This window comes from Panthera tigris, chromosome A1 (assembly GCF_018350195.1).
Source record: "Panthera tigris isolate Pti1 chromosome A1, P.tigris_Pti1_mat1.1, whole genome shotgun sequence".
Lineage (NCBI taxonomy): Eukaryota > Metazoa > Chordata > Mammalia > Carnivora > Felidae > Panthera > Panthera tigris.
In genome coordinates this window covers 81,655,610-81,672,078 of record NC_056660.1, presented here as the reverse complement: position 1 = coordinate 81,672,078, position 16,469 = coordinate 81,655,610, and the positions used below count along the sequence as shown (strand labels likewise).

At 59.6% G+C, this 16,469-nt stretch overlaps 1 protein-coding gene across 1 annotated transcript in view; it reads left to right on the top strand.

The window, feature by feature from the left end:
• Positions 1–12,812, top strand: part of GAS6 (growth arrest specific 6) — a 33,082-nt gene extending 20,270 nt beyond the window's left edge. Inside the window, exons 7-15 of the mRNA XM_042980742.1 lie at positions 1,878–2,000; positions 2,529–2,650; positions 3,042–3,160; positions 3,367–3,556; positions 5,241–5,405; positions 6,569–6,737; positions 9,377–9,549; positions 11,098–11,326; positions 12,357–12,812. Coding sequence (XP_042836676.1) covers positions 1,878–2,000; positions 2,529–2,650; positions 3,042–3,160; positions 3,367–3,556; positions 5,241–5,405; positions 6,569–6,737; positions 9,377–9,549; positions 11,098–11,326; positions 12,357–12,511 — 1,445 coding nt within the window. The 3' untranslated portion in view covers positions 12,512–12,812. The remainder of the gene's footprint in view (positions 1–1,877; positions 2,001–2,528; positions 2,651–3,041; positions 3,161–3,366; positions 3,557–5,240; positions 5,406–6,568; positions 6,738–9,376; positions 9,550–11,097; positions 11,327–12,356) is intronic.
• Positions 12,813–16,469: the final 3,657 nt, after the last annotated feature.

The following is a 16,469-nucleotide window of genomic DNA, read 5'->3' as shown; positions in this document are numbered from 1 at the left end:
CTGCCGAGTCTGGTCCTCACGTACCCCCCTTTCTCTTGGCCATCAACTATTTCTTTGGGGACCTTGGGACGCCCAGATGCAGGCAAGGGAGGCTGTGGGGAATGGGGAGTCTTATCACTGTGGAGCCTGGACTTTCCATCTTGTTCTTCTCAGTCAGAACCCGAGATACTGGGAAGGAGGGGGTGGGGTCGCTGCACCCCACTTCAAGGGCCCCCCAGCAGCATAGGGAATGGGGCCCAGGCCTCTCCATCATCTGTCCTTGGCTGCAAGGAGGGGTCCCCAGCCTGCATGGCTGGGAGGTGGGCCGGGGGCCCCCACAGGGGGAGGGTGATAAGAGCCTGTTTTGGGCCCAAGGACCTCTTGGCCGCAGCGCACACAGTATGGTTGGGCCTAGGCTCTCTGCCCCCCCGTGCCAATGCTGCACACTGTTCACCTGCTTTGGCTCCCAGTCACCGTGCTCTGTGACCAACTGCCCGACAGTGGCATCTCCAATGGGCAGAGTGTTGGCAGGATGTGAGGTGTAGGGAGGAGGGGCCCAGAGGCTGGAGCTCAGCTGTCTGGGCCCCCAGCCCGGCCCACAGTACTGCCAGAGGCTCTGTGGCTGTGGCCAATGGGCACTGTGGGAGAAGAAAGCAAGGTGGCAAGGGGCCACGTGGACACGTGGGGTCCGGAGCTTTGTCCACTGTTTCCCATGGGGAGGCTTCCTGGCCTGGGAAGTGATGGTGTGCGGGCACAGGGCCAGGACAGGGGAGCCCTTCCCTGATGCTGCCGCGGGCTCTCGGGCCCTGCCGCCCCAGCCCCTCCGCTGTCACAGGCCCCGCAGGGACTCTGCACACCTTGAAGCCCAGGTCATGAGCTTCTGTAGAGCAACAGAGGCTGCAGAGGCTGTGGGGGGTCCCTGTGGTTTCCTTGGTACCATGGTAGGGCCTCATGGGCCGTGTTCAGAGAGAGCCTGTGCCAACGAGGCATCCTGTGTGCGGAGCGGCCCGGGGCCCTGCAGCCGAGTGTGAGTGCAGAGCAGGGAGCACAGTGTCCTCCCTGGTGCAGCTGGCACGCCCCACGTACTAGGGGAAGCCAGGTTCCTAAGGTTCTGGACGTGGGGTTGGCCCTGCCTCGCTCCTGAAATGAAGTCTCACACGCTCAGAAGTGTCCACACAGCTGGAAACGGATCGGGTGCAACCTGGCGGTTTCACATGCTCTCGGGGGACGTGTGCGGTTGCTGGCTCGTTCTTGGGGTCGGTGAGCGACATTTTCCTCATTCTGCACCTGCAAGCCTGCGTTTAGCTGCCCTTGTGAGGAGTCGTGAATGGCGTGGGGCTTGGAGACACACGTGTCGTGTTGCTGTGTGAGGACCCGTGGTGTTTGAAGTAGCAATGACACGAGCCACCTGTTCCTTCTGACTCTGGAGGAAATGGGTTTTTAACTGCAGAAGTTTCGTGCTGGTCGTTTGCTGGAGGGGCAGGATGGACGGAACCTCAGGAAGAGCCTTGATACCTTGTCATTACTGTGGTGTTTGAATTCCGGTGGAGAGACCCAGGGTGTGAGTGGAGGCCGAGTTGGGAGATGCAGGTGGCATCCCGGGGGCATTGGGGGGGAGTTGCTCCAGGGACGCAGGGTACCCTCCGTTCAGAAGGCCCCTGGGGTTTTGCTCCTGTGCTCCAGTGCTCAGAGCCCTGTCCAGTGTCCAGGACACCGATTGGAACTGCCCCCCATGGCCCCAATGCCTGGGCCTGGGGCTGCAGAGTCGGTGGCTGGGCGGAGGGGGCGTGGGCCTAGTCTGCCCCGGGGGCTACGCCCCCGACACGCGGTGCTCCCACCACAGCACCTCCCCATGGTAGTCAGAAACCCCCCGGTCCAGCATGCTGGTTTTCTTGCAGACGTGGACGAGTGTGCAGACGGCAGGGCCTGCGGGGAGGCGCGCTGCAGCAACCTGCCGGGCTCCTACGCCTGCCTCTGTGATGAGGGCTACGCGTTCAGTTCCCAGGAGAAAGCCTGTCAAGGTACCTCTTCCCAGCCGCCCACCGGCACCAGGCGCACACACACGTGCACGCGTGCACACACAGCACACCGCACCCACCTGTGAGTACGTGTGCTCGTGTGCACATAAGTGTGCATGCCGTGTGTGCACACGTGCGCATACAATACACACATGCATTCGTGCTGCCTCTGAGTACATCTCGGCACCTTCTGACCTGCCCCAGACCGTATGCCCTGTGCCGCCATAGCAGATGGGCTTATGTGTGGCCCTCAGTTCCAGCTACTGTGTCTGGGGACAGCTGGGGACGTGCAGCCGCTCACACCCTTCGTGCCCCGGGGGTGCCTGCCAATGGCAGTTGACCCTTCAGACGAGGACGTGCTTTGTGGCTGACCGGCTGGCTTATTCCAGCGGCTCCTTGGACCTGCCGGGAAGCACTGTGGGCGCAGCGGGGTGTGGGTGCCTCCTGAGTCACGTGCTGTGGAGCCCGTAGAGAGCACACCGCACGTGTGACCAGACAGGTGAGGCTTGCCCATCTCCCTTGTGGCCACAGATGTGGACGAGTGTGCTGAGGGGCGCTGTGAGCAGGCCTGTGTCAACTCCCCAGGGGGCTACACCTGCCACTGTGACGGGCGTGGGGGCCTCAAGCTGTCCCCGGACATGAACACCTGCGAGGTAGTGTCCTCGGGGCGGCCGCCCCCTTCGGGAAGACCGTTCTCAGGGAGGAGGGCTGGTGACCCAGGGCAGTGGCGATGCGGGATGGGGGGGCGTGTCTGTCCTGTGGGTGACACCCCCAGGGCGGCTCCCTACCCGCGGCCCAGCAGGCAGCCTGCACCCAAAGCAGGCCCTGCCCAGTGTGCGTGTAGCCAGAGCCCCCAGACTGGGGGTGCGCCCACACCCGCTCATCCCGCTCCAACATTTGGGGGGCCCATCTGCCTCCTGCTTATGCATCTGGGTGGCAGAATGGCTGAGGGGGACTCGACCTGCGACCCTGACAGGCCCCGTGTGGCCGGGAGGGGTGGAACCAGGTGGGCCCCACCTGACACTCCTCGCCCCCGTTCCACAGGACATTTTGCCCTGCGTGCCTTTCAATGTGGCCAAAAGCGTGAAGTCCTTGTACCTGGGCCGCATGTTCAGCGGGACCCCCGTGATCAGACTGCGCTTCAAAAGGCTGCAGCCCACCAGGTGGGAGGCAGCTCGCAGCCCCCGCGGTCCTGGCACATCCACGGCAGCCTGCTGCCAAGTCCAGGCTTTGGGTCAGCATGGACACCCACCACTGCGGGGCCTGCTTCTGGCGCTGGGGAAGGAGTCCCGGGGTGCCTGCCTGCCCGTGTCGGTCTGGGTCCTATGGGGCCTGTGTGTCACCTGATGATTCTCATGCTGGCCCTCAGGCTGCTTGCTGAATTCGACTTCAGGACCTTTGACCCCGAAGGGGTCCTGTTCTTTGCTGGAGGTCATCAAGACAGCGCCTGGATCGTGCTGGGCCTGCGGGCTGGCCGGCTGGAACTGCAGCTCCGCTACGGTGGTGTCGGCCGAGTCACCAGCAGCGGGCCTATCATCAACCATGGCACATGGCAGACGGTGAGCATGGCCACCCCCGCCCCTGGCCCGGGCGGCGTAGGGACTCCTGGGGAGGGCCTGGGGTTTGCTCGTGCCCCCGGCCCAGCCGGCGTATGGGACTCCTGGGGAACGGCCTGGCCGGCATAGGGACTCCTGGGGAGGGCCTGGGGTTTGCTCGTGTGCTTAGGCACCCGACAGTTGGTGAACACTACACATAGTGGCATGGGCCCCGGCCCCTGGGAAGTTCACACTCGATGGGCCATTCCTCCTGGGACACCTGGCTGTGTCCCCGAGACCATTCTGTCCATCACAGCAGCTCCTGGTGGGGCCAGGGGCTGCCGGTTACCCTGCAGTGCACAGGACACCCCACCTCAGAAAACTGTCCAGCTCAGGATGTCCGTGGCGCTGAAGCTGGGGGTCCAGGGCCGAAATCTAGGCACGGCTCCTGCTCAAGTGTCCGCAGCATCCCAGGACCTGCGCCCTTCCCGCCCAGACCCAGGAGCACTCACATACGGGTGCCTCCCTCTGGAGAGTGCCCTGAGCACCCAGAGCCCCAGAGGCAGGTGTCCCACCACTGCCCTGCCTGCACCCCCTGCACAGCAGCCTGACACACAGGACCCTTCCTGAAGTTTGGAGGGCCCTGGTTGGAAGTGGGCTCTTAGTAAGCACCTGGGAGAGAAGAGCATCCTTTTGCCCTTTAAAAGCTATGTTAAAATAGGACTTTCTGAATAAAAACACTGGGGACATCTGCTAAGGCGTCCACCCTGTTAAGTAAGGCCACCTTCCTTCTTTCCCAAGCTCTCAGCACAAGGGTCTCCGGAGCTGCGGGAGGGGTGCCAACAGCAAAGCCCAGATAAGACCGTGGAGCCAGAGGGACTCGGCCTCCTTCAGGGCCCAGGGAGGCACGTGCTCCAAACGGGCAGCCTGGCCCCTGTGGTCGTGGGGCGTGTGGGGTCCAGGGGGGTGGGCGGCACCCAGGTGAGAAAGCTGGGGCACGCAGGGCCTGTGACGGGTGACTGGCACAGTTGCCCCCGCCCGGTGCATGAACTGGCCGCTCAGGGCGGGGTCAGCGGGGTCGGCTCATTGGCAGCCCCTGCAGCCACCCCTCCTGACCTGCTTTTGCCCCTGCAGCCCCCTCATGGACACCGTGTCCTCCTGACCACACTTGACCCAAGTACCGACAAGTTTCCCATTTTAACCAAAAAGGAAACTGATGGACCTCTGGAGGGTTAGGAGAACACAGAGTGTAGAGAGAGGTTTCTACATTCTCCTGCTTGGAAAGGAGGAAAGATGCAAACTTCTGGAGTCCATGTGAATTCACGCACAGCATCCGGTCCGTGCCAGACACTTAGTTACCTGCTGGAAGTTAGAAACGTGCCCCCTGCCTTTGATGGGGCCCCTGCAGGTGGGAGAATTGAGGCACCAAAACAATGATGTCAGGCAGGGTTCCTGCTCCCAGGAAGCAGCTCCCGGCAGGGGTTATAGAGGCGCCAGGATGGGGCAAGGGACGCGGCTCGAGGGGCTTCACTTGGAGGAGGAGCGAAGGGAGAAGCCAGTGCTGGGGGCCTTTTGGGAACTGGAGCCTCACCCCAGCTGGAGGGAGGTTGTGTTGGCACACGGGGACAGGGAGGTGTGCGGGTGAGCCCTGGGGCCGGGGGTCCCGGGTGAAGGTGTACCCGGCCTCTCCGGCCCTGGTTTCCTTCAGATCTCTGTGGAGGAGCTGGACCGGAATCTGGTCATCAAGGTGAACAAGGATGCCGTGATGAAGATCGCAGTGGCCGGGGACCTGTTTCAGCTGGACAGAGGACTGTATCATCTGAACCTGACCGTGGGAGGCATTCCCTTCAAGGAGAAGGACCTGGTCCAGCCAGTAAGTACCATCATCAGTCTGGAGTCAGAGCGCAGGACCCATCAGGACAGGCGAGCCCGCGAGCTGCTGTGTTTAGTGCTTCCCAGGCTTAGGCGGTGGCTTCCCAGAAGTCAGCAAGCATGCGTGCACCGCCTCTCCCTGTGAGAGTAGCTTTAATTTTCATCTAAAGTGATGATAAAAATGCCTATTTTGCATGAAAAATGAGACACAATGAAATTATTTTTGAGCAAAAAGAACACTCAAGGGGCGCCTTGGGTGCCTCAGTTGGTTAAGCGTCCGACTTCGGCTCAGATCTCACGGTTCGTGGGTTCGAGCCCCGTGTTGGGCTCTGTGCTGACAGCTCAGAGCCTGGAGCCTGCTTCGGATTCTGTGTCTCCCTTTCTCTGCCCCTCCTCTGCTTGTGCGCTGTCTCTCTCTCTCAAAAATGAACATTAAAAAAAAACTTTTTTCTAATTAAAAAACACAGTCAACTCTTTTGACAATTTCCAAGAACATTTGGGTTGTTAGTCCTGCTGGGACTTCCACAGGGGAGAGGTCACTACTAGTCCACCTCGAAGCTCTGCCCGACCTCACCCTTCCTGCATCACAGCCCACACCCTGGTCGGTAGATATCTCCCCGTCACCCAGTGGGTGGATGTCAGTGGCCGGAATCCTGGTAGGGGGTGCCAGTCTCCATTCCAGGGGGTCCCACAGTTGCTTACGCCTCCTCATTTTGCAGATACAGGCAGGGATGACTACCGATTTGCTCCAAAGCATGTAGCACGTGCCTGGTGCACTGGAATTGGCACTCCCAGCCCCTGGACTCAGTTCCATAGGTACCAGGTACCACTGCTCACATCACCTTGTCCCATGTCCTCCCGGGGGTGGCCAGTGCTCTGCTCTGGGAGTGAGCGCGCGACCACAGAAGGTGGGCGTCCGTGCACGACGCACGGCAGGAGGACCCGCCGTGAGTGCTGGGCCTCCTGCAAGGAGTCATCGTGTCCAGTGTGGAGCCCTTTAGGGAAATAAGTCATCTTTACAAGTAGGACTTGTTCATCTTTTGGCAGATTTCCACATGCCTGAGCCCAGAGGGCATCCCACGCTCTGACCACGTGGCCCCTAGTCATGGTATCTGGGAGTCTCTGTGGTCCCAGGAAGCCACGTGGATTTCTCTGTCTTCCCAGATAAACCCCCGTCTAGATGGCTGTATGAGGAGCTGGAACTGGCTGAGTGGCGAGGACACCACCATCCAAGAAACGGTGAAAGCAAACTCCAAGATGCAGTGTTTCTCCGTGACGGAGAGAGGGTCCTTCTACCCCGGGACCGGCTTTGCCTTCTACAGCCTCGATTACAGTAAGTGTGGGCTCCCGGGCTGGGGCTGGGCCTCCAGACAACAGGCAGTGAGAAACACACGAGGCAGGAAGCCACCTCGCGGGTGGCTGCTCCCGCTCTGGGTCTCACATCAGCCAGTGAGGAGGACGGGACAGATGGGAGAAGACTGCGGCCATGCTGGTACCGGGGCAGCTGGGGCCGGGCAGGCAGGAGGACATGAAGGATCTGAGAGGATGCCTACAGACGGTTCTTGGACGAGATGAGTGTAGGTGTGTCCACACCGGCTGTGGGGAACATGGCTGACTCTGCAGTCCTGAGGAGCAGATGAGGGGCAGCACCCCAGTCACAGGGACCATCCAGGGACCCCGAGGGGCAGCACCCCGAGGTCACAGGGGCCGTCCTGGGGACCCTGAGGGGCAGCACCCTGGAGTCGCAGGGGCCGTCTCAGGGCCCCTGGAGAGCTCTAGTGTTAAAGGAGAGAAGAGCGGCACAGCCACCTTGGAGGGCCACAACGCAACGAACAACCCGCTCATGCTGACAGAGGAACAGTCTCAGAAACAGACTTTACCTGGGACTGAAGTTCTAAATCATGTGCGTCCTCGATCGCCAGCTGGTGGGAAAAGAGCTCAGGGTGCCGGCATGAACAGCGCGGGTCAGTGGTGACTGCTGAGTGGTTCTGTTTGACCCTGGGACCAAGGGATTTTCCCTCCTCTCTCTTACTTAGGTTTAAAATTAACCTTGTTTCCTGAGCACATGCGACCTGGAGCCCTAAATTATTGTCACTGTGCCTGGAGAATCAGGAGAGCCAGGTCCCAGGCCCAGGAAAATGCACATGCACACGACTGTGTGGACCCTGTTGGCGGGTTCACGGGCCCAGGTGCCCCCCGCCCACCACACTTAGTGTGTGTGGTGTGTCTGGTGGCCTCACAGGTGCCTCCCTGCTCCCAGCCGACATTGCAGTCCAGGTGTCCCCCCCCCCCCCAGTGCACCCTGGCTCCTTCCTGGGGTCTGGCTCTGTCCTCCCTGTCTCCACGGGCCACCTGCAGACCCTCTCTCCCCAGATGGCGAGCTGGTTATGTTAGGCTCCCGTCTGCCACCCCCACCACAGACCACATGACCCCTCCCACTGGGAGGCCACGGGGGCCCACTCCTCTACCCTCAGTGAGGCAGGCTGTCCTCTCAGGACCTTGGGTCACCCCCCACCTGTATCTTTGCTTTCATTGTCGAAAGTACTAGGTGTTCCTGAGGAAAGAACCAGCCGGTAACAACATACACGTTATTCCTTTGGTCTCATTGTTAAACAGGAAGATGTAGAACATCATTATAATGTTCAGGGTAAAATCTGGTATCACAAAACATTTCATTACTTTTCTTCTGAGTATCACAGACATTTTCTGTTGTAACACAGACCTGTGCATACCACGGTCTGTGCACTGTCCACGTGGACTGGTTTGGGGCAGTCAGTTCTATGACAGCAAAGGCCAGATGGCACTTAGAACTCGATGCGTCTCTCATAACCTCGGACAGTCGCATCTTAGAACAGAGAAGCCTCCCTGAGAGTCACAGACTCTGCACCAAGCAGCAGTTCAGGGGGAGACCCTCTTCCCCGAGGCTTCTCAGCACAGCCGTGGCTCCAGTGCCTTGAAAGATTCCGCCCCCACGGTGCGCCGGTCCCGTCTCGGGGAAAACTCAGGGCCAGGAAACACTCCTCTCTTCCATCAAGAATAAAGGTGAAACTTGGCCATGGAGAAGATCACTGGTTTTTGTTTTTGTTTTTTGGCTGCTTTTTCCAGTTCTGCGCCCATTGGATTCAGTGAATGATTATCAGGAACGGACTGTAACGAGCCCCACTTAGGGTCGGGGGACGCACAGATGATTTGCAGTGCTTGTAGTCCAGTGGAAGCAGCCAGGAGCCCAGGTTGTGGTTCACCGTGGTGCCAGCCAGCCTGTGGTCAGGGCGCCCACGCTCCAACGGATATGGCCCCTGCTGCAGCACCAGAGGCCCGAACCGGCTCCTTCGTCAGGACTTGGAAGATCTTCTGAGACAAAGGCGCTTACAACCACGGAGCAAAGGGGCTTCTGGTCGTCAGATGATTCAAGTGTAGGGAGGAAATGTGGCGTGATATTTGTCCTCACACAACCACAGTCCAGCCCTTTCTACCAAAATATGTCTTCTGGAACTGTCCACGCAGGACACGTGGGGACATTCGACATGCCTTGCCTCAGGCCCCCGTGCATCGTTTCTGCACCACACACTTAGCACACGTATGACATCACGTAGGCCGTGTATACATAAGGCGCCTAAGTGAGGAGCCGCTCGGCTGAGGCGGTAGAATGGCAGCAACGCTTCGCCTCACGTGAAACTGTGTGGTCTGTGGGTATGGCTCGGTGCAGCGTCTTCCAAGCACCTCCGACCTTGTCAAACTGCCTGAGGGACACAGGCGGGCGCGGTGGGGTTGCGGGCAATGCTCTGGCCCGTCCTGGGGGGGAAAGCAGGCAGGGAGGGGCAGGCGCCGCTCCTCAGGGGCCCAGAGCTCGGGTCAGAAGCCCCCCACGGGGACGGCCCTCTCGTGGTCACCCCGCCTACCCTCCGCGGCCACCCCCACTCACCGCGTCCTGCCCCACCCGGATCGCCTTCTGATGTGCCGCCCTCACCGCAGCTCGGACGTCCGCGGCCGTCGGCACAGAGGCAGCCTGGGAAATAGAGGTCGTGGCTTGGATCCGCCCCGCCACTGACACAGGGGTGCTGCTCGCGCTGGTGGGCGGCGACCGCGTGGTCGCCCTCTCCGTGGCCCTGGTCGACTACCACTCCACCAAGAAGCTCAAGAAGCAGGTACCACTCGCTGCTGCCCAGGCCTCCCCTCCTGGGCGGGTCCCCCGCTCCTGCCTCGGGAAGCCCTGCCCTGGCGTCACGCGGCCCTTGCGAGTCCAACAGCCACACAGCCGGGGACGCTGTTGACCCGAGGTCACCTGACACAACCTGTGGTCAGAGCCGTGTGGGCCGCGGCCCGGGAGCACTTGTGTGGCAGGGCCACGTCCCACCAGACACTCGGCCGACTTGGCCGTTTAGGACGATGTACATCAGTCACTCACACTTGTGACCACTTCACTAACAAACTCAGGCTTCCAGTTTCCCTTGCCAGCTCAGATGTGCAGGCCCAGCCCAGAACTCTGGGGGATGCAGGCCAAGCCCCGGGTTCAGCCAACCCTTCACACCCAGCCACGCTGACTCTTGCCATGTGGGACCCACTGTTTCCCCAGGGAACAGCGAAGAGGCTGTGGAAGGAGCTTTTATGCTCTTGCCTCTATCCAAAGCATGAGGACCCGGCTGACCAGGAGGGTGCATGCACACCGAGGCAGCCTGCCCCGCAGGTGGTCCAGCCCTAGGCTCCCAGGACCAGGCAGTAGCAGGACCACATCCAGACCCACCACCACTGAACACCAGTCCACACACCAGACCTCCTTCCCCAGCCTGCCTGCAAACAGCTTGGCGCTCCCACACAATAGTGCTCACTGTCCGGGGTGCAGAATGAGAGACACCAGGCCAAACTGTGCTGTCACAGCATGTTTCTGTTCCCTGCTTTCGGAGCGTGTCTGTTCCAAGTATGTTTCTGTTCCCTGTTGCCAGAGCGTGTTACTGTTCCCCGCTTTCGGAGTGTGTCTGTTCCAAATGTGTTTCTGTTCCCTGCTGTCAGAGCGTGTTTCTGTTCCCTGATTACAGAGCGTGTTTCTGTTCCCTGCTTTCAGAGCATGTTTCTGTTCCCTGAATTTGGAACCTGGCTGTTCCAAGTGTGTTTCTGTTCCTTGCTGTCAGAGTGTGTTTCTGTTCCACGTTACCAGAGTGTGTGTTTCTGTTCCCTGCTTTCAGAGCCTGTCTGTTCCGGGTGTGTTTCTGTTCCCTGCTTTTGGAGCATGTCCGTTCCAAGTGTGTTTCTGTTCCCCGTTACTGGAGTGTGTGTTTCTGTTCCCTGCTGTGGGAGCATGTTTCTGTTCCCAGCTGTTGGAGGCTGTTTTGTCTGGTGAGAGCATCCCCATATGCATAGGGCCAGCTGCCTTCTGGGATGCTTGCACTTACTGCCCCGCATCTCCCACCACTGCGTTGTGGCCTATGTGGCAGTTTCACGTCGAGGAAGTGGCCACGTCCCACTTCCAGATCATGGCTGCACTGGCGGCACCCCCACTTGGATGACTGGAGGGTGTGGCGCCCCCCCCCCCCCGCCCCCATCTTACACACATGGAAACTGACTCCCGCACCAGTGGGCCACAGAGTGCAGGCTGCAGGGACACTGCCTCCCCCCCGCCCCCACCCGCCCGCCCCAGGGCTCGAGTGATGGGAGACGGGGCAGGAGGCCGGCCTGCTCAGGTGCATGTCTCCCCACAGCTGGTCGTCCTGGCTGTGGAGGGAGTCACCCTGGCCCTGATGGAGATCAAGGTCTGTGATGGCCAGGAGCACCGAGTGGCCGTCTCTGTGCAGAAGGGTGAGGCCACCCTGGAGGTGGATGGCACCAGGGGCCAGAGCGAAGTGAGCGCCGCGGGGCTGCAGGAGAGCCTGGCTGTGCTCGAGAGGCACCTGCAGGGCTCTGTGCTCACCTTTGTTGGTGGACTTCCAGGTAGGGCTCTTGGGGCTGCACACCTGGGAAGGGGCACTGGGGGGGCGGGGGCAAGGGGTGCTCTGGGAGGGAGGGGTGCTGGGGGGAGGGGCACTTGGGGAAGGAGGGGCGCTCGGTGAGGGGGGGAACACCAGCTGTCTCACCGTCCTCAATGTGCTGGCTCTAGACTGGGCCAGGGCATTTCTGTCCAGAAAGAACTTTTGTTTTAGAGGAAGAGAAAAATGCAGGTGCACCTCTTGACGGGCATTGTGATGGCTCTGTGTTTATCAGCACCAGCTGGGCAGTTCAGGGGTTGAGTCCGAGACCATGCTTAGTGGGGACGGGTGTCAGCCTGAACATGATGCACCTGTGTCCTCCAAGAGCACCCACCTGAGCATGCATCAGACAGAGGCTCTGGCCAAGGCCCCCACCAACCCGCCTCCTTGTCCTAACATGCAGCTTCTGGGGACAGAGTCCTCCGTGCCCCAGGAAGTGCTGGCATACGGCCACCTCCTGCAGACTGGGAACCCGTTCCTGACCAGGCAGAACGTGACTGCCCGTGGCCGTGAGCCAAGTGATCGGGGCAAAGTGGTAGAAAGGTGGTTGAAAGGCTGACGTGCGCCCCCGCACAGCCCAGTGCAGGTTCTCCTTTGTGCAGAACGCACGATTCCTGCCTTGGCTGCCAAACAAACACTCCATTTAGTTTTAACAAACAAGCTCTTGAAGATGATGGACTGGGAACCCCGCAGCCTGAGTGACTCATTTGGGCCAAGAAGGAGATAACACTGATTTACTGATGTGACTGTTCATGTGCACTTCCTGGGGACCTGGCCGGGTGTTCAGTGGTGCCTGTGGACATTGGCCGAGCTGGTGCTGTTTTGGACAGAAAGGAATCTGTGCCCTTGAGGACAAAAGGCCAGGATGGAGAGGGGCCCAGGGGTGCCTGGGAGCAGCAACGAGGTGGGGGATGTGGTGGGTGGGCCACCCAGGCTCCAGATGGACGGGTGGCTCGCCTGCTAAGATGCTGTTTGTTCTTTCCCCACTGGCCCAGACGTGCCTGTGACCTCAGCGCCAGTCACGGCCTTCTACCGCGGCTGCATGACCCTGGAGGTCAACCAGCAGACGCTGGACCTGGACGAGGCCGCCTACAAGCACAGTGACATCACATCACACTCCTGCCCCCCCGTCGAGCAGGCCAGCCCCTAGAGCAGCAGGAAGAGAAGGCCGAGGTGACCCCACCCACCTGCCCACGTCAGCCTCTCCGGACCCCACACCCCTGCAGGCCGCTTTCTCCGAGACTGTTCTTTGCCTTGTAACATATGTGTAAATAGTTGAGGGGACTAGTATTAGTGACCCGAAGCCGCAGCCCCAACCCCCAAAGCCTCCTAGAGGGAGGCCGGAGGCAGGAGGCTGGCGCTCACCGGAGCAGACCCAGGAAAATAATTCTGTTATTTTTATTACCAAATGCTTCTTTCTGGCCTGAAAACATGGAAAAATAAAACATCTACAGAACCATTTCTAACTGTGCTGCCATCTCCAGTCTTTGCCCATTAGTGCCTGGCAGCCGGCATCAGCGGCACAGGGTCCCGAGTGCCAGCCTCTGCCCCAGGTGCCCTCTCCGCCACCCCTCAACCGCCCCTGGCTCTGGGAGCTGCCACCTTGTTCTCTGTGCCGTGGATGCAACCCAGGCAGAGGCAGGGGGCCCTGGCCACTCCTCCAGCATCAAGGCTGGCCAGCACCTGCTGCTTTTCCCCCAGACAAACCCACTCACCTCTGAGCCTCCTTCTTTCTCTGTATGTAAAGGGAATCCCTGTTTTCTCTACTCCGGGAGGTCCCTGCTCTGCGGTGGGGCTGCTGGAATTGGCACCAGGAGATGGAGTGGAGGCAATGACCCGTAGCCCACTGAGCCCAGGAAGACCCCCCCCCTGGAAAACACACTTGGGGCCCCAGAGCTGCCAGCATGCACCAAGGTCACCAAGGCCTGGCAGGGGGTGGGGGTGCGGAGAGCAGCGCCAAGGTTAGGGCTACAGCTTGTCTGTCTGCCCAACGCCATGGTCACCGGAGGGCGCCCGCCCCGTGGCCAGTGGCCATGTGGTGTTCATGCAGAATGTGCCAGGGACGTTTTCAGTGTCCGCTGGGCGTCGTGCTCAATGACAGTCTCCTCAAGACTGAGATTTTTTTTCTTCGAACACCAAACACCAGAGAATGTTCTGGGCTGCGGGGCAGGTTCTGGGTTTCCTTTTACATGTTGCCCTGCAGATGGCGGCCGAGGGTCCCCCAGCCTGTCATTCCCCAGGACAGAGTGATCCCTGAAATCTCTATCAGCCGAGCACCAAACGGTCTCTTGTGCCGAATGAGTCTAAGTCACCACCTGACCCAGAGAGAAGAGAAGTCGGAGGAAGCAGGGCTCAGTGATCCTCACACGAGAGGCAAAGTGAGCCGTGCACCACTGGAAGCAGAGAGGCCTCTTTCCAGATTTCTAGAAAACATTATGGCCTTGAGCACTGTGCCAGAAGCCCCTGCTGGATCGGCAAGCCGGGTGACCCCCCACTGCACCCTGGTGAGGGCGGGGGGAGTATCCCTGTGCACCCACAGCTGGCCTGCCCTTGGAGAGCTCTCCAGGACTCAGTGAGGGAGCTGATGGCCATCACAGACACCTGCCCGCAGGGACCCCTCCCCGGACCAAGCTCACCTTCGAGGTAACTGCAGAAGGCCGTAGGTCCGGGGCAAGGACGCGGCAAGGCCCACAGGCTCTGGCAGGCAGGCCTGGCCACGTAGGGTGGCCACTAGTCCCAGCACATTCACTGTGTCCCTGGGACCCCCTGGCCCAACCACCACTGCCCTCCCAGCTGCGTCCTTTCTGTTGTTTTCCTGAGTGGCAGCATCGGGGCACAAGTTCTGTTGACTCAGCACTTGAAAAAACTAGTCTGAGACTCTTCAGTTAGGTTTCCACACGGGAAACAAGGGATGCGGGGGAACCGTGACCTTGAAGGCCACGTGTCCACGGGCTGCTCTGTGGTCTGTGACCAGGGTGGACAGGCATGCCAGCTTGCACCATATGGGGACCCCAAGCCCATCCGCGGGCTCTGGAATGGGCAGGTGGTCGGGTGGGGCTGAGCTGGTCAGGCCAGGACTTGGAGACACCGTCCATCTGGGGGGTGAGAGTTCAGTTCCTGGGGGTTTGGCATTGACCAGGACAACCAAGGCTTGGACGCTGCCTGCTCAACAGGCAGGAAGGCCCCCTCACCACCACCCCTGCAAGCCAGACAACCCCAGCACCAGCAACTCTCAGTGTGGAAAACGAGTTCTGCCTGTCGCCCCCAGGAGAGCCCTGTACTGCCCACCAGCTGGTCTCATGAGGCCCCGGGAGCCCAAAGCAGCTTTGGGGCCGGATTGGCTTGTTGCTGCACCGTTCCCCTGGTGCTGTCTGGCTTCCCTCACCGTGGAGGCAGCTCTGGAATGTTCCTGTGGAATGCTTCCCGAGCCAGCCCCAATCTCTTGAGAAGACCAGGGCAGCCAGAGCTGAGAGCACACACACAACCGAGGCCATGGCTCAGGGGGATTCTGACCACCACGGAGTCCTCTTCTGTCCAGGGAGACATGGGCACAAACGTGTTTCCTAAGACTACACCAGTAGGACCCCTGCTGCCGAGAACAAGCCCATAGGTAGCAGCACGGAGCTGAGGGCAGGGTGCATTCCCCAGCTGTGCCGGCAGACTGGTGTCCTCACCTCTGCCCAGTCCAGGCGGGCCAGCTGCTGAGGGGCCTGCAGCATACGGAGCTCCATCCTTCTAACTGTGCACCACGGACACGGGGCTGGGGGGACCCCGACTGTGGGCCGTGGACGCGGGGCTGGGGGGACCCCAACAGTGGGCCGCGGACGCGGGGCTGGGGGGATCCCGACTGTGGGCCGTGGACGTGGGGCTGGGGGGACCCTGACTGTGGTCCGTGGACGCAGGGCTGGAGGACCCTGACTGTGGGCCGTGGACGTGGGGCTGGGGGGACCCTGACTGTGGGCCGTGGACGTGGGGCTGGATGAGCCTGAATCTGCCTCATGGAGGAGGGTAGGACACACTTGATTTTGCACCATGGAGATAGAGTGAGGAATGGATTATGCTGTCTACACATTTATGGTCTAAGGTGCTTTTTTGCTTTTAATGAGAAGAGCCACAATAATTTTGTTTTTTGTTCTGTGTGTTTAGGATACTATTGATTGGGAGTCTTATTTACGAGCAGGGCTATTCTGGGTCATTTAGTGGCATCCCTGCCGTCTGGGAGCTGGCTGCACCCCCTGGCCTGGCCACAGCACTCATGACCATCAAAACCCTCCCAGACACTGCCACATGTCCCCCAGGTGCAAAATCATCCCTGTTGAAACCACTGCATTAAAGATAAAGGAAATTTTTACCTCCATCTCACATAACACAAGGTAGAGAATATATTTAAATCTAAAAGTAATTTATAAAGCACTTAGAAATGTGAAACTACAGCCTGTGGGCCCAGTGTGGTCCATCCTTCTCTCTGTGTTAATAAAGCTCACTGGAACACAGCCACATGTCTACACCTGCTTTTGCTCCCCAGTGGCACTTCCAAGTGGTTGCCACACACCTCCTGGCCCCCTAAACCAGCAATGTTTACTCTGTGGCCATTTACACAGACTGGTCTGAGCCTTGTGACAGAAGAGTATTACCATGACCTGAAGTAGAGAACTATTTCTTAAATAAAACACAAAATGCTCCAATAACAGGAAAAGATGTAAAACTTCAGCTACACTAAAAATCAAGAACTTGAAGAAGCAAGTTAGAAGGCCAAGGCTATCTGACTTCAAAACCTGTGCAAAGCTGCAGTGGTCAGTACAGGCTGGGTCTGCCGAAAGAACAGACAGGTCAGCGGAGCGAACAGAGAGCCCATGGACAGACCCACATCAGCACAGTCACTGGTCTTTGACAAAGGAGCAAAGGAACCCATATAGACATATAGACAGTCCCCTCCACAAATGGCACGGGAGCGTCTGGACGTCCACGTGCCGAGAAATGAATCCAGACACAGACCTTACACCTTCACAACTCAGAATGGATCACATACCTACACGGAAAAGGCAAAAGTATAGCGCCCCGGATGGGGGCACAGGAGACAGCCTGGGTGGCCTGGACACGGCGATGAC